This window comes from Mesoplodon mirus, assembly GCF_964341445.2.
Source record: "Mesoplodon mirus genome assembly, chromosome: 10".
Classification (NCBI taxonomy): Eukaryota; Metazoa; Chordata; class Mammalia; order Artiodactyla; family Ziphiidae; genus Mesoplodon; species Mesoplodon mirus.
This window is the reverse complement of record NC_138986.1, coordinates 43,729,646-43,754,219: the sequence shown is the minus strand read 5'-3', so window position 1 is coordinate 43,754,219 and position 24,574 is coordinate 43,729,646. Positions and strand designations below refer to the sequence as shown.

At 39.2% G+C, this 24,574-nt stretch overlaps 1 protein-coding gene across 1 annotated transcript; it reads left to right on the top strand.

The window, feature by feature from the left end:
* Nucleotides 1-535: 535 nt before the first annotated feature.
* RWDD1 (RWD domain containing 1) lies at nt 536-24,326 on the top strand. The gene is made up of 7 exons (XM_082633591.1): nt 536-958; nt 8,909-8,974; nt 10,818-10,948; nt 12,834-12,977; nt 13,676-13,808; nt 14,320-14,382; nt 24,033-24,326. The coding sequence occupies exons 1-7, from the start codon at nt 598-600 to the stop codon at nt 24,152-24,154; spliced, it is 1,020 nt and encodes a 339-aa protein (XP_082489717.1). The 5' UTR covers nt 536-597; the 3' UTR covers nt 24,155-24,326.
* The last annotated feature ends 248 nt before the right edge of the window (nt 24,327-24,574 follow it).

Sequence of the window (24,574 nt, the reverse complement as noted above, 5' to 3'; positions counted from 1 at the left end):
TTTTCGGAGTATTTCTACTTACTTTCACATTACTTATCAGAACTGTTACCCAAATTTACACCCCCTTCATCAGTTCATAAATTGCTATCACAGCAATATTTAGATCTGTATCCTGCCGCGTTCATTTTACAAATTCAAAAGTGAAGCCTGGAATCCAAATCTAGAACCCAGATCTCAGGACTTCCAGTTGATTTCTCCCCCTGATTCACTGGCTATTCTGCAGTTGGGCTGATCCTTCTGGACTCGCCCCATGCACTAACAGAGCTTCTGCTCCTCTGCCCACTGGATCTTACACTCTCGTGGGATGCCAAGAACTTAGAGGTTCCAGGAACGTAGAAATCACCTGTGACCCGCCATTAGCCATCACTATGACGTGCCTTTACCCATTCTGTCGCTGCCACAACTTCGTAACCCGGAAACCGGAAGCGACCAAGTTTGCGGACGCCCCCAGCGTCCCGCCTCCAGCTACACAGTCACGCCCCCGCACGCCAGGCCGGCCTTAAGCCCAGACCAGTCGGGCAAGGATGCGGCGCTGAGGGGCTTTTCACGCTCAGGCCCTGCAAAGCCCAGGAACCAATCCTTAGGTGTCCGTGGCTAATGCCAGACCGGGTGTCTTCCCCATCCCTGCAAATCCCGAGCGGGCGTGGGACAGGCGGCCCACCGGCCAGGCCCGACGAGTCGAACGCGGAACTAGGGAGCAGGCGGAGGCAGGCGCTAGGCTGTGGCTCAGCAGGCCTAACCTGTCTTTGGGCCTCCGGCCTCTCAGCCGGGGAGTCTGCGCCTGCGCCCGCCCGGCAGCTGCCTGCTCTCCCAGCGCGCCGCGGTCCCGGCTGCCGCGCGCCGCCTGGGTGTCTGGGCGATCCATGGGCTGCAGCGAGGGCCGCGATGACAGATTACGGCGAGGAGCAGCGCAACGAGCTGGAGGCTCTGGAGTCCATCTACCCTGACTCCTTCACAGGTGACTTCCGCGGCCGCGGGCCCGCAGCTACTCGGGGTGGAGTGGTACCGGCCGCCACCGCCACGGCCCTCGGCATCCCGGGCCAGGATGGAGAAGGGAACGGAGAGGCCGTGTGGCCACCGCGCTCTCTTCTCTACTTCTCCTCAAGGGTTCAGGCATCTACGAGTAAAACTATACAGCTGTTTTCTCTTCTTCGCTTGTTCCCTGAAATCTGAAAGTCCGGGCGAGGCTGGCGAGGTCCCTGGAGTCTCGGGCCTGGAATTCAGTCGGGGACAACACCAGAGGGTTTCATTGTCACTTAACAGCAGCCCGAGGTTTAGTGAAATACACGAATATAGATACTCCAAGTGGGAGTAGTTTTTCCAGTGCCGCAGAAGTGTCAGTTTTCATATTTTCACCTCTATTCTGGTAGAAGCTGTTTTTCAGACGATGGCGTTTTAAAGTTTGTGGGATTCAGAATTCTCAAAGTTACTCAGAATCCGTTTTGAGAGTAGCGTTGTCCCTGAAGTTTGTCGTTTTTCTTTTCTTTCTTTCGTTCTTTGTTTTTTTTTAACATTCTGATATTCTGCAGACTGCCCCATGAATGAGGTGGCCCAAATTTCAGGTCCACTGTAAGATCACAGGTAATTCACAGGTAATTAGACCAATAGTAGGATATCAGACGTCATCAGGCCTGGCTTCCTCTTGCTAGAAGCAAGGTAGTGGAGGCTCAGGAGAGGTAAGTGCTTGCTCTGGGTTGGCCAGAAAGTTAGTGGCAGGACTGGTAATAAGAGTAAGGTCTGGGGCTTGGGATCCAGCTCCAGCTGGGATGAGGGGGAGCAGATTACTTGGTAAGTTGGGCTAATGTAAAGTATTAATGAGAAATTCATTTGGTATATTTTAAAGGAATAGAATTCTTCAGTATTAAGCCTTCAGATGATTCTGAAAATGCTGCAAGATAACCATATCAATATGGCTTCTCTCACTTTACACTCAGTTTTTGAGAGGTGACCCAATAAAGCCAATATGAGCGAGTATAGCCTAGGTTTGTGGGATTTACATTCCCTATCCCTTCCTTTGAGTGTTGTGCATCACTGATTGTCAGAATTCAGAGTGTAAGGTAATGTTATTTTAACTCATAAACTCCCTTTTCATTGTTTAGCTTAGTTTTCTTAGCTCTACCCTTTGATCACTGCTTGCAATGGTAGCAAATTTTGTTCTGCTTTGCCAACAGGCAGATGTCTCTCAGCTATCCCTGTATAGCTCCAGTCCTGTTCATGTTCTCTCTCAACAGCAGTACAACTGTGCTGTGAGGATGTTAAGGGGATGAGTGAAGAGGGGTTTGAGAGTGTCATTAACTGGGTGAGTGTGTATGGAGTCTGGCTCCCTTATCTATCCTTGCTTATATATCAATGTCTAAATAAAATAGAATATAGGGTCAGTTGTTGGATATATTCTTAATCATGACGTTTGGTCATTTCTAGTACATTGGAAATGTAACAGGCATGAACACAGTGTAGGCAGAGTTAAGAAAGCATACGATGTGCTGTTGTTTTCATTTCTTTGGGCATAAGGTATCACTCATTAAGTACTGTGCACATAAACATTTATGACAGTGATACATTTTTAACCCTAGAATAATTGGATGGTTCTTTCAAATTGTACTAAGCTCTGATATAGTTCAGTATGTGAAATTCTTGTCAGATGCAAAAGTGCTTGAGGATTCTGAGCCAGGGTAATGAAAGACAATTTGTGAATCTTTGACGCATCAAGTATTCTGCAGTGTCAGCTGAGCCCACCTGTCTCTAATTCCTATCATCATTCCTACAATTGCATTAAATAAATTAAAATGAGATGTCTTGATTTATAGTTCTTTAGGAACTTTGATCAAGTTCTGTATGATACCTCAAGGAAAAGGCAGAGGACTTTGGAATCATATATTTCCATGTTTGGTCTTTTGAGATTTTGAGGATTCGCAAGGTTTACTGTTTTATAGCTTTCTTTTGTGTTGATGATTTCATACTTTAATATTTTCATACCAGGTTTCAGAAAGAGAACTTGTTTGTGTCAGTTTGCCAAGGAACACTAATTGGTAGTGTTCAAATGTCACTTTGAATCACATTGAATATTAGATTTGGTCAATACTTTTTTTTAAGTACATGGTAGAGTGCTGACAGAGAAGCCTTTGTTAAATACATCATGACCCCCTTGTGGATGCTGAAGAGGCACAATTCAGCCAGCCACAGTCCTAGGCACGTAGACCTAACCTGACTTTAGAATTGTTGCTTGACTATTTGCAGAGAACTTTTGGCCTGATGTTGCATTTGTTGTGAAATATAACAGATCATAATACAGTTTCTTCTTTGTGCCTATTCTGTAGCTTGACTGCACATTGATCCAATCCTCCTAACAACTAGTCTCCCAAAATATAAATGGACTTTCCTGATACCACATTGTCCTTCAGTGCTTCACTTGACAAGGTCCTGCTAAGGTAGTTGAATTTGGTTATTTCCATTTCTGTGTCAAAATCCTGGCTATCGGGTGTTTTGTTGGAACAAATTGGTTAGCTTTAGGCTAAACAAAAGTCAGGTTCCCTTAATTCTGTTTGATCTTACGGAGAGGGGTACGTAATCCTGTATTTGCGTATATTAGTACCTCTAAGTAATACCCATGAGCTTAACAGTTAAAGTTGCATCTTAGAGATGGGGCAGAAGTCATCTTGTGAAAGCAGTTTTTCTAGGACAGTCACTTTCTAAGACCCAAAGAGACTTATTTTAACATGACCTGATCTGGTTCTTTGTGAAAACCTTAGTGTCATTTGTGTGTCCTGTTAGTGTACCTTTCAGCTACTACCTCCATTCTCTCTGCTCTTTACAAAATCATAAATTCTGTCTAGTTTACCATCATCTGCCCCGTATCACCTAACACTTCTGCTCCTCCACTGGTTCCTTCCGCAATGCCCAACAACTGTATTCTTTTTCTCAAAAGTATTTTGATGCACTCATAGTGGTGGAAGTCTGGTCTCTAGTGAAAGCTAATCTTTCCTCAACTCGCCCCAACTCACAGTGTGTAATGCATTGGGATAGGATTGTTGCTTCATGAGAACTCAGGAATAATTCATCTTTGCAAGTTCAGTTCAGTAAGTTTCCCTATTTTAGTAACCTCCAAGCTTTGGAATATTATCCCTTTTCCATTTTTTAAATTTAATTAGGTTAAGCTATGATAGAAAACTCCAAATAACTGGTTTTAAAAAGGTAAAAGTTTATTGCTCTTGCACATAACTGATAGATGTGTAGCTCTGGTGCAAGAATTCTTCAGGGACCCAGGCTTCTTCTTAGTTCTTTGTCATCCCTAAGACGTAGTCTCATGCTCATGGTGACGATGGCAGCATCCCTTTTCCAGACAGTAGGATAGATAAAGGAATGAAGGAGGAAAAAGAAGAAGAAGAAGAAGTAAAAGACAGCAGTTTCTGAAGGAAATTTCCTCAAAACTATCAAAGGGCTTATTTCTTTCTATCCCATTAGCTGGAACTCAGTCATTTGGTGAGACCTAACTGGAAGGGACGCTGGGAAAGATAGTCTTCATTCTGGGTGGGCAGTACGCTCAGTTAAAAATGGTATAACTGGAAGAAGGGGAGAGTGGATATTAGCAGTGTTCTCCAATATTTTTGTTTGTTTGTTCCTGGTTCACAATTTTCTCTCTGTAATGGCAGTTTGGTGGAATGCGTATCAGCTCTTTGTCCTTGGACAAACCATATAACCTCTCCAAGCCTCAGTTTACATATCTATTTAATAAGGAATAATGTAAGTGTAAAAACTTTATAACTGTTAAACAAATATAAGATACTCTTTACTAGAAATTTACCATCTTAGTTGTGGATTCTTCTAATAACATGGCTTCATAACTCCAGTCTTTATCAACGAACAGTTTTGATTTCTATTTCCTCCAACTGCATGGGGCCACAGCCACAGCTTGGATGGGCCATCTTTAAAATTTTGGCCTCTGAAATTCCTTTCTGTCTCTAAGCTTTGTAGCCCCATGGTTTTTCATTCCCATGCTTTAAGTGAACATGCCTCTCATCATGAATTCTCATGGTTTGATAGTTTATCAGCTTCTTTCTTGTTCATCTTGCCTCCCTGTTCTGTCTAGCTCCCAAGGTCAGGCAGTTCAGTGATGTTCTTGCTAGCATTCCCATGTCCTCATTTACCACATGGGTTCCTCATTTACCAGATATTTAGTATACGTATTGTTAGAAGCTCAATCTCTTGGGAAAAGACATCAGATAAATAATTTACAACACAATGTGATGATTCTTTCATGGAAGTTCATATAGAATGCAGCCACAGCAAAGGGAGAGGGGACGGTCTGAGTTGTTTTGGAGAGCTGAGGGGTGATGAGTTATGTGAATGAGACTGGGGGATGGGGCATATGTGCAGAAGCATGACTCTGTGAGAGCCAAATGTGTTCAAAGGACAAGTAGCTGGGTATGGCTAGAAAGTAAAGTGAGAGTCACGGAAAATGAGACCTGACAAGTACGCAGGGCCCAGATCACAACGGGCCTTGTTAGGGATTTAGATACGATCTTGCAGGCCAATGGTTCATTCCCCATTACCCCCACCAACAGCTACTCAGACACATACAGCACGTAGACACTGCCATGTCAGAGCTGGATCTCTCGGTACTTAGGTGGCTTCACAAATAAAATAGGCTTCTCTTGAGTTTGTTTTTACCTGTCATGGCTGCTGCTTTTCTTTTAACCTTTGGCACTTTTTCCTCCTCTTACTTTTGTTCGGCAAATTTAGGATCCCTTACATAGCTGACATTGGCCCTTATTTTTCTCTCTGTATTCCCTCTGGCGATTTCATTTAGTCGAATGGCTTTAGCTGTCACCTCTGTGGATGATCCCAAATTAAATTCAAACCCAACTCTCTTTAGCTCCATTTGCCCATTTCTGATTGCATACTTGATACCTCCAACTGAAATTCCCTGTGTTCTTCAAATACATCTGGCTTTTCTTTTCTATTTCTGGTTTTTGTTAGTGGCACTGCCTGCAAATTCAAGTTGTCACCTATTACCATCTTAGATTTCTCCCTGTTCTCTGCTGTTCCCATTGCTACCAGCCTAGTTCAGAACCTCATTAACTTTGCTGAAACGATTTCAGTAACTATCAAGTTTCATCCTGCATCTAGTCTTGTTTTTCCCCTTCCATTTTATGCAATGTTGCTAGATTTATCTTCTATGTTTAGAAATAGAATTCTGACCTTATTACTTCTGCTAAAGAAAGCTATCACTGTCCACACTAAACTTTCAGCTGTATATTTTCAACTTGTTTTATTCACCGCATATACATTCACTAGTGGAATAATTTCTAATTCCTTGCACATTCCTTAAGCTTTTGCACCATCATACCCTTTGCCGTGTTACTCTATCCTGCATTCCTTTTCTCCATTTCTATTTACCAGTATGCCTTAATTCACAACCTAGCTCAAATTACTTCCCTGGAATTTCTAAGCTGGAAAAAATTTTTTTCTTTTTAAATGAAACTCTATACAGTTTATATTCAGTCCTGCCAGTTACTGGCTATATAGCTCTTTTATCTCAGTTTCCACATCTATAAAATTGGGATGATACTATATTTAACTGATTCGAAGACATAATTTTACATGTAAACATTTATGAAATATGAATTTGTCTTATAATTGATTACATATCATAGTTTAATTGGCAGTTTCTTTTTTCTTTCTTTTTTTTTTTTTTTTTTCTTTTTGCGGTATGCGGGCCTCTCACTGTTGTGGCCTCTCCCGTTGCGGAGCACAGGCTCCGGACGCGCAGGCCCAGCGGCCGCGGCTCACGGGCCCAGCCGCTCCGCGGCATATGGGATCCTCCCAGACCGGGGCACGAACCCGTATCCCCTGCATCGGCAGGCGGACTCTCAACCACTGCGCCACCAGGGAGGCCCTCTTTTTTCTTTCTTAGTGGTACATAAAGTAGGGCGCATCACATAATTGATGGCATCTTAAACTTGGTGAAATATGGTAACAGTATAAAAGCACGATTTTGGTGTGAGAAGTAAAGGATCTTTGTGTAAATGCATAGAACAGCACAGGTGCAAAGTAAATGCTCAATAAATATTAGCTGTTGTTACTGGTTATAGGTAACCCCTAAATTACAGCCTCATGGAGCCCTAGAAAATGATAATAAGTTGGAATGTCATTGAGTTGAACACTTATTTCTATAGTTGCAATGTTTATATTCCATGATATGTAAATGCTAAGGTTGGTCATGAAAAGAAATAGGAATGAAGTACATCAAATATATTTTACACACGTTTGTTAGAAAAAAGCTAGGGCAATCATATTATAAAAGCTTTATTATAATTACCTTTTAGGGGCTTTTTCAGCATAGGCTGGACTGCCTGAGGCCTATTAAAATATGAGTCCAGTGAGTCTCTTACCGTCCTGACAAACACCTTTGTACTAATCATAGATGTTCATCATTGCTTCAAGTACTTTTTTTTTTTTTTTGCGGTATGCGGGCCTCTCACTGTTGTGGCCTCTCCCGTTGTGGAGCACAGGCTCCGGACGCGCAGGCTCAGCGGCCATGGCTCACGGGCCCAGCCGCTCTGTGGCATGTGGGATCTTCCCGGACCGGGGCACGAACCTGTGTCCCCTGCATTGGCAGGCGGACTCTCAACCACTGCGCCACCAGGGAGGCCCCTCTTCAAGTACTTTTAAACTTCAATTAAAATGAGGGAATATGTCTTGATTTTTTTTTTTTTTTAACATTTTGGCCATGCCACAGAGCATGTGGGATCTTAGTTCCCCCACCAAGGATCGAACCCACGCCCCCTGTGGTGGAACCACTGGACTGCCAGGGAAGTCCCCTGAAACTTTTATTGATAATTCATTTTATTGATAATTCATTTATTTATGAAGACTTCAGAAGTTCTCGAATAGGAAAAGCTGAGTAGTTTTTGTGGTGACCTCTTCAGAGATCCCCTTACTCTTTCATGTCCGAAAGAGGCTGCTGAGCTGCACTGGGGTCAGGGCTTCCCAGGCCTGAAGTGAAGCACAGACTTTTCTTGTGGGCTCAGCAGCAGTCAAGGGTGACTTGAATTTTCCTTGTTTAGTCATCTAATGGTTCTGAATATTAGTTTAGCTCTTTCATTGAGCCAAACTTTATTGAGTTTCTAGATACTGCCAGGCACTGATCTAGGAGTTCTCAGAGTTTTTACAGTATTCTTGTGGGGGAATAGATCATAAACAGGTAAATAGTATCAGATAGACATCAGGCTGCAAAATAGCATATAAAGCTTTCTTATTTATGTAAATGTTGATTGACATGTCTTGCTTAACAAATTATAAGTAATTTGATACTTGGATTCATGGATAATTTTGTAATTCCATGAAAGATGGCAGATTTTCAATAATTGGTGAAAGAATAAAGCTTGGTTCTAGAGATGATATAGAAGAACGAGAGAGCTAGAAGCCACAAACTCTAACAAATTAATATTTACTGTTTGTCATGGAGATTCTGAATTATATTTCAGAATATATAAGTATAAAAATTAGTGATACTACTGAGTATTTATGAGGGGGTAGGTTCTGATGAGAAACATCAATTTTTTTTTTTTGCCGTTTCATTTGAAATTTTTTAGAATGTAATTTTCCATGTATAGGTGGAAATTTTGAATTAAAAAGTAAATTACTTATTTTAATTGATTTGATAAAACTCAAAGAGGGTATCTATTATAGGTATTTTTCCCCCAGATTAAAGAAAACCCTAGATTTAAATAGAAATTGATGGACGTTTTATCATTTGAATTGTTCTATTCAGTCTGTATTTATGAAAATGGAAATACAGGCTAGGGATCAGTTTCTAGGACTGGATATTGATATTTTGCTAATAAGGAAAAGCATGTGCCTTAGGAAGCATCTTAATAACTTAACCTCTGTGTATAATTTCTTGCAGTATTATCAGAAAATCCACCCAGCTTCACCATTACTGTGACATCTGAGGCTGGAGAAAACGATGAAAGTAAGTCTAATCAAAAATACTGTAGGTTTTTCTAAGCCCTTCTCTCGGGAATTTTATTCATTCTGCAGCCATTGTGTTGGGCATTGCATGTGTGGAGGTGCTAAGGTGCTGTTAAGAATTTAGTATGAGTGTTACATATTTCTAGTCAGTATTTACTATGGAATAATGACTTCTAGAGAAACAGAGAGGAAGTCAAGGAGATGTATTCTGACAGTAAGCTTAATTCTTAAAAGTGAAACAGAAACATTAACAATACAGCAGATAGAAAAAGGGTAGGACATACTTGTCAAGAACACTTGGCATGCACACGTAATTTAATGGTTGTGTGGTATTCCTTGGCATAGCATGGACTTTTTCCTCTTTGGATATTTAGATTGTTTACTGGAAATTTGCTGTTATAAATTGGGCTGGATAAATACCTATCTGCATTTTTCCCCTCTCTCTTTAGAATGGATATTGTACTGTTATTTAAGTATGTGTATACATAAAACCAAATAAAAACCAATATTATACAAGTGTAGAACTAAGACAGATATACAAATTGAAATAAAGGAGCTATAAAACTAATAAATTTAAATTAATTTAAATTTGGTACCTGTTGGGGGAAGAGTGTCTTAAGTTCTTTTCTGCTTTTAGTCCAGTTCAGTTAATATTGTAATTTGATAAGAATGTTATATAAGTTGGTGTTAACCCCAAGGATTTTTTTTTTTTTTTTCCTGTCAAGTAAAATTCTGTCATGGGTATTCAGTAATACCGTTTTAGTGGTATCATTTGATAACTCTAAATCTGTCTTGTAGAATTGAAAATGAGGTTAGTATTGATATTACTGAAATCTGAATTAAAAAGCTGTTGGATACAGTTATTTACATATATTTATATAGATAGATATATATATTTATATATATTTATATATAATTATATAAACTTCTTTGTTAACGTCATGCACAAAAATTAAAACAAAATATCAAGCCAGCACATTTTGAGGTGTTTTTTTTTCCATTCCCATGAAGAGAAATCTAGATTTCAGTTAAAATCATCAAAATCAGGAGGTTTTAATAATTTAAATGTGAGTTACAGGAAAGGCAAAATCTAGACAAAGGGTCATTTTGACAAATAAGTTTAAACAGAAAATGTCTAGCCCTACTGCTTAGTTGGTGAAATTGAGAATTCATCATGCTAGGTAGCAGAGAGATACTTTGCACTAATGCGCCTGTAAGAATCTCACACCTATACCAGTGTCAGATCTGTGAATTGGCACAGGCCAAAAGACTGGGGGAGCATGTATGGATGAGTCAGGTTAAAAGTTTCTCAGACAACCTCTCAAACTGTCCAGTTCACAGCTGTGTACTCTAGCAACCCCTTAGCAATGCCCTGCTGGCTTGCAGATAGCAGTATGGACTCGAGGGCTAAAGGCAGATCTTCTGCACTGAAGCTGGCTCTGGTAGAGGCCTGAAAATGAGCCTAAGGTAGTACTTTTTCTATATGTCATATTCAGTGCCTTTTGTTCATCTTAAGGAGAGATTTAAAAAGAATGTGTTCTTCATCCTCTTTCTCTGATGTGCAATATGATAAAATACTCACAAGTAGTAGACGTGTTTCATGTGTTAGAAGTGATCTTTGGTATTCCTATGATTTGTTTTCACTTATATTTGTGGTACATGTTGTTTATGTTAGTAATTATCTATCTGCTCTCATGGTAACCTTGTTTTTCTTTGTAGGAAAATCTGTTGTGCTACTTTTCATTGACACATTGTAAATTAATTACTGACTCCACAAAGATGTTGACCTCTCTGTACTTTACATTTTAAGCTTTTCATATCAATCTCTTATCTTGTGTCTTTAGCTGTCCAGACTACCCTCAAGTTTACATACAGTGAAAAATACCCAGATGAAGCTCCCCTTTATGAAATATTCTCTCATTTAAATCTAGATGATAATGATGTCTCAGACATTTTAAAATTATTAGCATTACAGGTAAGGAAATAACAAGTTTTGTAATGGCATTATTTTATTGGCCTTAAATATTAACAGTAATATTAAGAGTCAGAAAATGCAATTAAATATGTATAACCAGTGTTTTGAACAAGCACAATTCATGATGTGTGTGTGTATATATATATTCACAAAGCATCTTTATTTTTGTTTCCCACTGTACCTTTAAAATTTGAGTAAGAGAAGTTCTCCCTATACCCTTGTTTGAAACTCAGTTAACCCTGTGACTTGTAGGTGATAATAAGTCTGATTAGGTACTCTAAGTTATAAACACAGTTAAAATTTGGTTCTCAGAATGCCTAGTCCCATGTGCACTTAAAAATTCCAACTTAAAAAAAATTATAACTCCTAACCCCTCTGACCTGTTGCAGTCTAGTTGCCTATAATTTGGTAAGAGGAGTGGTGATTGATTTTTTTCTTTCCTATCTCTCCTGCCCCCTAAGCTTACAAACAGCAACAATGGTTTATGACCCTTCCAAGAGGAGGTGTTGTGTGGAAGAAAAAAATGGGTATCAGAAAGTTCTTACCTGGCTAGTTCTGTGATGGGATGGGCTACTCACAGTCTGGGCATGGGGGATATTTAAAGCTCTCTCTTGCTTGCGTAGAGAGTTTTCATGGGATCTTCAGAGTAGGGAGTAGGGAGGGCAAGTAAAATCTTACTCCACCATCTTAAAAGCAGAAGTCCTGATTTTGTTTGTTTTCTAAGAACTGACAGAAAACATGTCTCCAGCATAAATGTGACTTGTATATTTCAGGGACTATAGGTGCTCTAAATGCTGACATTTAAAAAATATCTGGAGCTATTAGAGAATGAAGAGGGAAAGGATATATCAAACATTAATTTATGCTGATCCTGGGCCCTGTTCACTCTGTTACCCAGTGTGAAGTTATATTAATTCTATATATTTGGTTTAACATGCCTCTTGTAAAAACATTGCAGAGAGCCTGGAACAATATACTGTATTCAGTCAGTCATATATTAATGTAAGTTATTTGATCTGAGTGATTTTGTTAATATGCATTTTTTATTTCATTTATACTCAAACTCCTTTCTTTCAAAAAGAAAGTTTTGATTTCTTTCTGATACTTACCTGAGATCAGAGATAGAGCGCATATTTGTATTTTTCCCCTAAAAGTAGTTATATTAATTTTTAGTTATCAAAATAATAAATTTATATTATAGAAAACTCAGAAAATACAGAAAATAATGAAGAAGAAAATAAAGATTACCCTTAATCTCACCAGTCAGGTATAAGTGCCTAATAACATTTTGGTACGAATTCAGAAAACGTTTTCTTACAGTAGCTAGCACTATCAGTTCTCCAGTATGTTAGCATTATTTTAGTTCTTTGAGGGTATTTTAAGAGCTCTGACAATGGACTGAATTTTGAGGGCAAAGTGATTTTCTAATATAATACAACAATAAAGAATGTAGGTACTTTTATGATTTATCTTTATGTATCTTTTTTTCTTTCTATTCATAATGGTTTAAAACTAAAATGATGAAAACATGCTGGAGAACTGATGTTGCTAGCTACTGTAGACAAAGGTTTTCTGAATTCTACCTACATTTATGAGTATTACATAGAATTTATTGAAATTTCTTTTTTTCTCTGTTTTAGGTTGAATACGGCAAATTACAAGACTTTTAAAATTTAAGATGTTATTTTTATATATATGCTTAATTCTTAAGTGATCCAAGAGTCCAAACTTATGGTGTAACTGAATTAGTAATCATGTTATAAATGTATGGAGTGTAGTAATTATGCTGAAACACCTTTTTTCCCCCACTGGTTAGTTAGTTGTTTTTATTTTTCTGAGAATTATGTTTCTCACTACAACCTTTTTTCCTTTTTTGGATACATAGGCAGAAGAAAACCTTGGTATGGTGATGATCTTTACTTTAGTGACAGCCGTGCAAGAAAAATTAAATGAAATAGTAGATCAAATAAAAACTAGACGAGAAGAAGAAAAAAAACAAAAAGAAAAAGAAGCAGAAGAAGCTGAAAAGGTATATTTAAAAGTCATGTTTTCTTTTATTATTCTTTAAATCTGCTTTTTGGGTGGTTTTTTTGTTTTTGCTTTTGGAAATTTCAGTAATTTGGGGGGAATCACAAAAAGAAACACAAGTAAATATTAATAAAGCTTTACTAAGTAAAATTTTAGAAGGTCCCTCATTTAGTTGGTGTGCATGGCACAATAATGATTAATAATCAGTTAGTTAAAGGTTAATAAAGCTCATGCAGGTAAAAGCAAGAAATATAAACTATTTCACTTACGTTATAGAGTTTAGAATTATAAAGCCTCCACCAGAGTGATTTAAATATTTACTAAATGTAAAGAAAACCTTAGATTCTAAAATGAAGTAAAAAAGATAAGCAATGATGTTAGTGTTATGAATTGATGTGTATTTAAACGTATTAATATTGACAACTTTCTTCGTAACAGTGAATAGCAATGGGGACACATTACATATTATCTTTGCTTTTTTTGTAATAAAAATTAAAAAAGGACTTTTCCAGAGTAAATTGCCAAAACCAATGAGAGTAGCTAATGCAGGCAGAAATCAGACTAAATATTTTAAACTTGAAACCATTTTTCTCTGTTTTTCCTGTAAGTGGCTGTATTCATTTGTCTAGAAGATCATTAGGCTTTATTTTCTAACTGTTGTATCATTTATCTGGTGATGTGTCTTTTTTCTTTTCTAAGCAATTATTCCATGGCACTCCTGTTACAATCGAGAATTTCTTAAGTTGGAAGGCCAAGTTTGATGCAGAACTCTTGGAAATTAAAAAGAAACGAATGAAAGAAGAAGAGCAAGCAGGAAAAAATAAATTAAGTGGTATGACCCCTCATATCCTGTTTCCTTTAAGCCCTCCTATATTATTTCTCATATAGCAAGAGGATCATTTGGACAGATTTCTATAAGAAAATAATATACTTAGGGATCTAGGACAAAAAGAGAAAGCATTCTCTCCATATGGTGATGTTTCTTCACACATAATTATAATTAATTTTTATGGCTTATCTTTCATCTAAATATTGGAGTGGATAGATCTTGTGATATAACTACCGTGACTTTTAGGATCACAAGCCTTAGGACTGGTAGAATCAAACCCGTTTGTTTTTCTAGGATTCTGAGGCAGATTAGGCTTTCACTTGTTCCATTTTAATGCAAATACATTTCATATGCCTCTTAGTTACTCACTGAGTTCATAAATTGATTGAAATTCACAGGAAAAACAGGTTTTAAGACTTTTTTTATAACTTGTTTATATTCTACTGGTTAAAGCATTGTAGGGAAGATGGAGGAAAAGTATGCCATTCGAGTTAAATATGTTTATTTCTTTTAGGGAGACAGCTATTTGAAACAGATCATAATCTCGACACATCTGATATTCAGTTCTTGGAAGATGGTAAGATAATGTTAGAATTCCACATATACATAATGTGCTGTTTTTAATATTAAACCATGAAAATCATAGTGGTAACTTAATGTAAATTTTTCCTCCCAAGGCTATAAAGAAACACATTTTGAAGAATAAATTCTAATGTTTGATCAATTTATACATTAAACTATAGCAAAGTATTTTTTTTAAAAACATCTTTATTGCAGTATAATTGCTTTACAATGGTGTGTACGTTTCTGCTTTATAACAAAGTGAATTAGCTATGCATATACATATATCCCCATATCTCTTCCCTCTTAGGTCTCCCTCCTACCCAGCCTATCCCACCACTCTAGGTGGTCACAAAGCCCCGAGCTGATCTCCCAGTGCTATGCAGCTGCTTCCCATTAGCTATCTATTTTACATTTGGTAGTATATATAACTCCATGACACTCTCTCACTTCATCCCAGCTTACCCTTCCCCCTCCCCGTGTCCTCAGGTCCATTCTCTACGTCCGTGTCTTTATTCCTGTCCTGCCCCTAGGTTCATCAGAACCATTTTTTTTTTTTAGATTCCATATATATGTGTTACATACGATGTTTGTTTCTCTCTTTCTGACTTACTTCACTCTGTATGACAGACTCTAGGTCCATCCACCTCACTACAAATAACTCAATTTCGTTTCCTTTTATGGCTGAGTTATATTCCATTGTATATATGTGCCACATCTTCTTTATCCATTCATCTGTCGATGGACACTTAGTTTGCTTCCATATCCTAGCTATTGTAAATACAGCTGCAATGAACATTTTGGTACATGACTCTTTGAATTATGGTTTTCTCAGGGTATATACCCAGTAGTGGGATTGCTGGGTCATATGGTAGTTCTATTTTTAGTTTTTTAAGGAACCTCCTTACTGTTCTCCATAGTGGCTGTATCAATTGACATTCCCACCAACAGTGCAAGAGGGTTCCCTTTTCTCTACACCCTCTCCAGCATTTATTGTTTGTAGATTTTTTGATGATGGCCATTCTGACTGGTGTGAGATGATACCTCACTGTAGTTTTGATTGTGCATTTCTCTAATGATTAGTGGTTTGAGCATTCTTTCATGTGTTTGTTGGCAATCTGTTTATCTTCTTTGGAGAAATGTCTGTTTAGGTCTTCTGCCCATTTTTGGATTGGGTTGTTTGTTTTTTTGTTATTGAGCTGCATGAGCTGCTTGTAAATTTTGGAGATTAATCCTTTGTCAGTTGCTTCATTTGAAAATATTTTCTCCCATTCTGAGGGTTGTCTTTTCGTCTCATTTATGGTTTCCTTGGCTGTGCAAAAGCTTTTAAGTTTCATTAGGTCCCATTTGTTTATTTTTGTTTTTATTTCCATTTCTCTAGGAGGAGGGTCAAAAAGGATCTTGCTGTGACTTATGTCATAGAGTGTTCTGCCTATGTTTTCCTCTAAGAGTTTTATAGTGTCTGGCCTCACATTTAGGTCTTTAATCCATTTTGAGTTTATTTTTGTGTATGGTGTTAGGGAGTGTTCTAATTTCATTCTTTTACATGTAGCTGTCCAGTTTTCCCAACACCACTTATTGAAGAGGCTGTCTTTTCTCCATTGTACATTCTTGCCTCCTTTGTCAAAGGTAAGGTGACCATATGTGTGTGGGTTTACCTCTGGGCTTTTTGTCCTGTTCCATTGATCTATTCTTCTGTTTTTGTTCCAATACCATACTGTCTAGATTACTGTAGCTTTGTAGTATCGTCTGAAGTCAGGGAACCTGATTCCTCCAGCTCCGTTTTTCTTTCTCAAAATTGCTTTGGCTTTTTGGGGTCTTTTGTGTTTCCATACAAATTGTGAAATCTTTTGTTCTAGTTCTGTGAAAAATGTCATTGGTAATTTGATAGGGATTGCATTGAATCTGTAGATTGCTTTGGGTAGTATAGTTATTTTCACGGTGTTGATTCTTCCAATCCAAGAACATGGTATATCTCTCCATCTGTTTGTATCATCTTTAATTTCTTTCATCAGTGTCCTATAGTTTTCTGCATACGGGTCTTTTGTATTCTTAGGTAGGTTTATTCCTAGGTATTTTATTCTTTTTTTTGTAATGGTAAATGGGAGTGTTTCTTTAATTTCTCTTTCAGATATTTCATCATTAGTGTATAGGAATGCAAGAGATTTCTGTGCATTAATTTTGTATCCTGCTACTTTGCCAAATTTATTGATTAGCTCTAGTAGTTTTCTGGTAGCATCTTTAGTATTCACTATGTATAGTATCATGTCATCTGCAAACAGTGACAGTTTCATTTCTTCTTTTCCGATTTGGATTCCTTTTATTTCTTCTCTGATTGCTGTGGCTAAAAATTCGAAAGCTAGGTTAATAGAGGTGAGAATAGGCAACCTGATCTTAGTGGAAATGGTTTCAGTTTTTCACCACTGAGAACGATGTTGGCTGTGGGTTTGTCATATATGGCCTTTATTATATTGAGGTAAGTTCCCTCTATGCCTGCTTTCTGGACGGTTTTTATCATACATGGGTGTTGAATTTTGTCAAAAGCTTTTTCTGCATCTATTTAAATGATCATATGGTTTTTATTCTTCAGTTTCTTAATATGGTGTATCGCATTGATTGATTTGCGTATATTGAAGAATCCTTGCATTCCTGGGATACACCCCACTTGATCATGGTGTATGATCCTTTTAATGTGCTGTTGGATTCTGTTTGCTGGTTTTGTTTTGTTTTTTTTTGCGATATGCGTGCCTCTCACTGTTGCAGCCTCTCCCGTTGCAGAGCACAGGCTCTGGATGCGCAGGCTCAGCGGCCATGGCTCACGGACCTAGCCGCTCCGCAGCATGTGGGATCTTCCCAGACCGGGGCATGAACCCGTGTCCCCTGCATCGGCAGGCAGACTCTCAACCACTGCGCCACCAGGGAAGCCCTGTTTGCTGGTATTTTGCTGGGGATTTTTGCATCTTTGTTCATCAGTGATACTGACCTATAGTTTTCTTTCTTTGTGACATCCTTGTCTGGTTTTGGTATCAGGGTGATGGTGGCCTCGTAGAATGACTTTGGAGTGTTCCTCCCTCTGCTATATTTTGGTAGAGTTTGAGAAGGATAGGTGTTAGCTTTTCTCTAAATGTTTGATAGAATTTGCCTGTGAAGCCATCTTGTCCTGGGCTTTTGTTTGTTGGAAGATTTTTAATCACAGTTTCAATTTCAGTGCTTGTGATTGGTCTGTTTATATTTTCTGTTTCTTCCTGGTTCAGTCTTGGAAGGTTGTGCTTTTCGAAGAATTTGTCCATTTCTTCCAGGTTGTCCATTTTATTGGCACATAGTTGCTTGTAGTTATCTCTCATGATCCTGTGTATTTCTGCAGTGTCAGTTATTACTTCTCCTGTTTCATTTCTAATTCTATTTATTTGAGTCTTCTCCCTTTTTTCTCGATAAGTCTGGCTAATGGTTTATCAATTTTGTTTATCTTCTCAAAGAACCGGGTTTTAGTTTTATTGATCTTTGCTATTGTGTCCTTCATTTCTTTTTTATTTATTTCTGATCTTTTTGATTTCTTTTCTTGTGGTAACTTTAGGGTTTTTTTGTTCTTTTTCTAATTGCTTTAGGTGTAAGTTTAGGTTGTTTATTTGAGATGTTTCTTGTTTCTTGAGGTAGGATTGTATTGCTATGAACTTCCTTCTTTGAACTACTTTTGCTGCATCCCATAGGTTTTGTGTCATCGTGTTTTCATTGTCATTTGTTTCTAGGTATTTTTTGCTTTTCTCTTTGATTTCTTCAGTGATCTCTTGGTTATTAAGTAGTGTGTTGTTTAGCCTCCATGTGTTTGTATTTTTTACAGATTTTTTTTCTGTAATTGATAATCTAGTTAGTCTCATAACGTTGTGGTCGGAAAAGATACTTGATACGATTTCAATATTCTTAAATTTACCAAGGCTTGATTTGTGACCCAAGATATGATCTATCCTGGAGAATGTTCCATGAGCACTTGAGAAGAAAGTGTATTCTGTTGTTTTTGGATGGAATGTCCTATAAATATCAATTAAGTCCATCTTGTTTAATGTATCATTTAAAGCTTGTGTTTCCTTATTTATTTTCATTTTGGATGACCTGTCCATTGGTGATAGTGGGGTGTTAAAGTCCCCTACTATTATGTTACTGTCAATTTCCCCTTTTATTGTGGCTGTTAGCATTTGTCTTATGTATTCAGGTGCTCCTATGTTGGGTGCATAAATATTTGCAATTGTTATATCTTCTTCTTGGATTGATCCCTTGAACATTATGTAGTGTCCTTCTTTGTCTCTTGTAATAGTCTTTATTTTAAAGTCTATTTTGTCTGATATGAGAATTGCTACTCCAGCTTTCTTTTGATTTCTATTTGCATGGAATATCTTTTTCTATCCCTCACTTTCAGTCTTTACGTGTCCCTAGGTCTGAAGTGGGTCTGTCGTAGACAGCATATATATGGGTCTTGTTTTTGTATCCATTCAGCCAGTCTATGTCTTTTGGTTGGAGCATTTAATCCCTTTACATTTAGGGTAATTTTCGATATGTATGTTCCTATTACCATTTTCTTAGTTGTTTTGGGTTTGTTATCGTAGGTCTTTTCCTTCTCTGTGTTTCCTGCCTAGAGAAGTTCCTTTAGCATTTGTTGTAAAGCTGGTTTGGTGGTGCTGAATTCTCTTAGCTTTTGCTTGTCTGTAAAGGTTTTAATTTCTCCATTGAATCTGAATGAGATCCTTGCTGGGTAGAGTAGTCTTGGTTGTAGGTTTTTCCCTTTCATCACTTTAAATATGTGCTGCCACTCCCTTCTGGCTTGTAAAGTTTCTGCTGAAATATCAGCTGTTAACCTTATGGGGATTCCCTTGTATATTATTTGTTGCTTTTCTCTTGCTGCTTTTAATAGTTATTCTTTGTATGTAATTTTTGATAGTTTGGTTAATGTGCCTTGGCATGTTTCTTCTTGGATTTATCCTGTATGGGACTCTTTGTGCTTCCTGGACTTGATTAACTATTTCCTTTCCCATATTAGGGAAGTTTTCAACTATAATCTCTTCAAATATTTTCTCAGCCCCTTTCTTTTTCTCTTCTTCTTCTGAGACCCCTATAATTCAAATGTTGGAGTGTTTAATGTTGTCCCAGAGGTCTCTGAGAGTGTCTTCAGTTCTTTTCATTTTTTTTTCTTTATTCTGCTCTGTGGTGGTTATTTCCACTATTTTATCTTCCAGGTCACTTATCCATTCTTCTGCCTCAGTTATTCTGCTATTGATCCCTTCTAGAGAATTTTTAATTTCATTTACTGTGTTGTTCATCATTGTTTGTTTGCTCTTTAGTTCTTCTAGGTCCTTGTTGAACGTTTCCTGTATTTTCTCGCTTCTGTTTTCAAGATTTTTGTATCATTTTTACTGTCATTACTCTGAATCTTTTTCAGGTTGACTGCCTCTTTCCTCTTCCTTTGTTAGGTCTGGTGGGTTTTTACCTTGCTCCTTCATCTGCTGTGTGCTTCTCTGTCTTCTCATTTTGCTTAACTTACTGTGTTTGGGGTCTCCTTTTTGCAGGCTTCAGGTTCGTAGTTCCTGTTGTTTTTGGTGTCTGCCCCTAGTGGCTAAGGTTGGTTCAGTGGGTTGTGTAGGCTTCCTGGGGGAGGGGACTAGAGGTTGTGTTCTGGTGGATGAGGCTGGATCTTGTCTTTTTGGTGGGCAGGTCTGCTTACGATGGTGTGTTTTGGGGTGTCTGTGACCTTATTATGATTTTAGGCAGCCTTTATGCTAATGGATGGGGTTGTGTTCCTGTCTTGCTAGTTGTTTGGCATAAGGTGTCCGGCACTGTAGCTTGCTGGTCATCGAGTGGAGCTGGGTCTTAGCGTTAAGATAGTGATCTCTGGGATAGCTTTCACCGTTTGATATTACATGGAGCTGGGAGGTCTCTGGCAGACCAAAGTCCTGAACTCCACTCTCCCACCTCATAGTCACAGGCCTGACATCCGGCCGAAGCACCAATACCCTGTCAGCCATAAAGAAAGAAAGAAAGAGAGAGAGAGAGAGAGAGACAGAGTGAGGGAGAGAGGGAGGGAGGGAGGAAAGGAGAGAGAGAGAAAGAAAGAAAGAGATAAAGAAAGAAAGAAAAGAGCAACCAAACCAAGAAACAAATCCACCGATGATAACAAGTGCTAAAAACTATACTAAAAACAAAACAACAACAAAAAACGGAACCCTAGGACAAATGGTAAAAGCAAAGCTATACAGACAAAATCACACACAGAAGCATACACATACACACTCACAAAAAGAGAAAAAGGAAAAAAGTATATATATCATTGCTCCAAAAGTCCACTGCCTCAACTTGGGATGATTTGATTCATTGTCTATTCAGGTATTCCACAGACGCAGGGTACATCAAGTTGATTGTGGAGATTTAATCCACTGCTCCTAAGGCTGCTGGGAGAGATTTCCCTTTCTCTTTGTTCACACAGCTCCTGGGGTTCAGCTTTGGATTTGGACCCTCCTTTGCATGTAGGTCGCCTGGGGGCGTCTGTTCTTCGCTCAGACAGGACGGGGTTAAAGGAGCAGCTGATTTGGGAGCTCTGGCTCACTCAGGCCGGGGGTGGGGAGAGGTATGGAATGCGGGGCAAGCCTGTGGTGGCACTGAGGTGCACCATGCGTTCTCCCGGGGAAGTTGTCCCTGGATCACGGGACCCTGGCAGTGGCGGGCTGCACAGGCTCCCGGGAGGGGAGGTGTGGATAGTGACCTGTGCTTGCTCACAGGTTTCTTGGTGGCGGCAGCAGCAGCCCTAGCATCTCATGCCCCTCTCTAGGGTTCGTGCTGGTAGCCTCGGCTCGCGCCCGTCTCTGGAGCTCATTTAGGCGGTGCTCTGAATCCCCTCTCCTGCGTACCCCGAAATAACAGTCTCTTGCCTCTTAGGCAGTTCCAGACCTTTTCCCCAGACTCCCTCCTGGCTAGTTGTGGCACACTGGCTCCTTCAGGCTGTGATCACGCAGCCAACCCCAGTCCTCTCCCTAGGATCTGACCTCTGTAGCCCAAGCCTCAGCTCCCAGCCCCCGCCCGCCCCGGCGGGTGAGCAGACAAGCCTCTTGGGCTGGCGAGTGCTGGTTGGCACCGATCCTCTGTGCGGGAATCTCTCCGCTTTGCCCTCTGCACCCAGTTGCTGCGCTCTCCTCCGTGGCTCCGAAGCTTCCCCCTTCCTCCACTCGCAGTCTCCGCCCGCGAAGGGGCTTCCTAGTGTGTGGAGACCTTTCCTCCTTCACAGCTCCCTGCCACTGGTGCAGGTCCCGTCCCTATTCTTTTGTCTCTGTTTTTTCTTTTTTCTTTTGCCCTACCCAGGTATGTGGGGAGTTTCTTGCCTTTTGGGAAGTCTGAGGTCTTCTGCCAGCGTTCAGTAGCTGTTCTGTAGGAGTTGTTCCACATGTAGATGTATTTCTGATGTATTTGTGGGGAGGAAGGTGATCTCCACGTCTTACTCTTCCACCATCTTGAAGGTCTCCCCCCAGCAATGTATTTTTTAAAGTTTTATGATAACTTAAGCAATATCAAAGATAGCAATAGGTAAACAATATGGTCACATTTGCTTCTAACAGCCAGTAAACCAGGTCACTATGATTCAAGTGACCTGTTTTCTTCAAATTTCTAGTATCACAAATCTATGGTCTGTCATGGAGCTTTATAAAAACCTCTAATGTATAACTAACCAAAAGTCTTAGATTTTATATCACTCTCACTGTCTTTGGAACCTCTAGTCCCTTGTGCTTTCCTTTTCTTTTTTATCCTGACCCTTATGCTCTTGCTGTCTTTGTCCATCCATTGTCCATCCATCCACAAATGTTTATTGCATCCCTGTAAGGCAGGCACTGTCCTGGCCACTGAGGATACAGCAGAGGACAATTTAGACAGATTTCCCTGCCCTCATGGGGCTTGAGCCCTGTGTGTATCTGTTACACTGAGCTCCTTACTCATCACCCCTCCAGTTGCTCCCTGGGTTCTGTACTTCATCGTCCCTCTGTCATGCCCATTATGCCAGCTGGGGATCCTCTAGCATCTGGCCTTTCAACCTCGTTCCTGGACTACCTTCTGGAAAAGGTTAAGAAGGTTAAGAATCAACCATCTGTTGAGGTGGCCCACTGCTAAATCATGCTTCTTAACCTGAGCTGGGCTCCTACTGACACTGAGCAATTTTTTTTTAATTTTAATATCTTATTACATTCTTGTTCTAAGATTTTTAGTCTCCAAAACAACAACAACAACAAAAAAAAAAACCGCGAAACGAAAACAAGAATATCTACATCTGTCCTCCCTCTCATTTTAGGAGCTTATTTTACTTTCTGTTTTGTTGAGAAGTTTTACATCCAGAAAGCTTAGTCTCATTCTCTCTTGAACTTTAAAAGTTTTACTGTCTTGACTCATTTTTGACTCTTTTCCCTGTCTAATGGATCAAGTGTCTCCTTATATCCAATAACTACCAAAAGCTCTCTGTTGATTTTGCCTCTGCAATGTCTTTTCAGCTCTTTCCTCCTAATTTGAAAGTTTTGTTATTTTTCAACTGGACTTGAGTAATAGCTTCATAAATTATTTCCCTGCCTCAGTCTCTTCCTCCTGGTGCCCTTACCTACCTTGTAGTCACCACCTCTGAGGTGGTATTTCTAAAATCCATGTGTAATGATGCCACTTCTCTCCGTACAGTCCTCTGGTGGTTCTGTGCTGCTTAGAGGGAGAGGTTGACCTGCACAGTCCTTCAGTTTGGCCTTCATCTGTGTTATCTCCAGATGTTTTTCCTCAGGAATCTTGTGTTCCACTTAGAAGTATTCAGCTCTTCTCTCTGCCTTTGCATAACCTATCTAGAATTGCTTCATCCTGGCTCCTTTTCTTCTGGTTGGATTCAAATTTATCATGAAAATATTTCAGATGTCATCTGCTCTGTGAGGGCTTCACTACTTCTCCCAGGCTGAGTCAGTTATTCTTTGGCTTGGACTTAACAAATTGTATTTTATTACTGAACTGCTCTTAGGCATGAAGCAAGACTCCTTCTCACTGAGTTGAATGTCAGTGGACTAGAGTCTGAGAGGGAAAGAAGGCAAACAATGTTTTGGTGATTTAAGAGTACTGTAATATCCTACTTTATTTACTACAGATAGACTGAAGAGTGAAGATGTTTCATACAAAGGCTGGGTGTTACTTCCTATAGGGCTTGGACATTTGGAATCTTAGAAAGGCATACCACTGGTTACAGGGGAAGTGGGTGAGAGTGAAGATCAAATTTGTCAATTAATTATAAGTATAGTTGAGCTTTAATGATGTATATATCTCCAGTATCGGAAGAGATAAACTCTTGGTACAGGTCTCATGGTCAGTGATAATCAACTTTGTATCATCATTGTCTTCAACTTATAACATGCCAGATCATAAGTAATTCATTCTAGAATGGCTTTTTTTGTAGCTGGATTTTTTAGGCTATGAACTGGAAGCATGAAGTTGCTCTTAAAATGTGTTAGTCTCTGCTGACCAATGCAGATCACTGTTGGTATGAGTAGTAGTTCAGGATTTCGTCACTTGCACCTCAGATGCACATTTAAGAAGTCTCTTGTTTGGTACTGCCATTGGGTTGTATCTTTTATTTCTGAGTGTAAGACTGCAGGGGAAATCTTCTGTCTTTTGCAGCTGGAAACAACGTGGAGGTAGATGAGTCTTTGTTCCAGGAAATGGATGACTTGGAGCTGGAGGATGATGAGGATGATCCAGACTACAATCCTGCTGACCGGGAGAGTGACTTGACCGACTAATGGACCGTCCCGTCTTCAGAGAGGCTTGACTGCCATAGCATCTGTGGCTATGCTAAGAGGGTGTTGATTTTCCTTTCTTTTTTCTAAGAAAAAATAATTTTCAGGAGAATATTCTTCTGATGGCTTTCATCATTGAACTTAATAAACTGATCTTAAAATTTCAGATATAAAATGTTCAATTCCTCTTACTGGTGGGAAGAAGGCCACAAGTTTAAAATCATTTAGTGTTGGAGAGAAATTCTGCCTAAAACACCAAGACTGGAAGGTCAGCTGTTGCTGTACCCAGGTGTGGGTTTATATGCAAGGAATTGGAATAACTTGGAATTTCTGTGCTAGAGACGTGGCTTTTGAATTCTAAGGGTTGTCATTCATATAAAATATTAGAAGACTGAGGCGAACAGAGCATTAAACCTTCTGAAT

Bases quoted from the DNA above. Each gene is read 5' to 3' on its own strand.
- RWDD1 (XM_082633591.1), top strand. From the start codon at position 598: ATGCCAGACCGGGTGTCTTCCCCATCCCTGCAAATCCCGAGCGGGCGT. The intron at 10,949-12,833 runs GTAAGGAAATAA...TTGGATACATAG, and splicing joins TAAAATTATTAGCATTACAG to GCAGAAGAAAACCTTGGTAT. The intron at 14,383-24,032 runs GTAAGATAATGT...TGTCTTTTGCAG, and splicing joins TATTCAGTTCTTGGAAGATG to CTGGAAACAACGTGGAGGTA.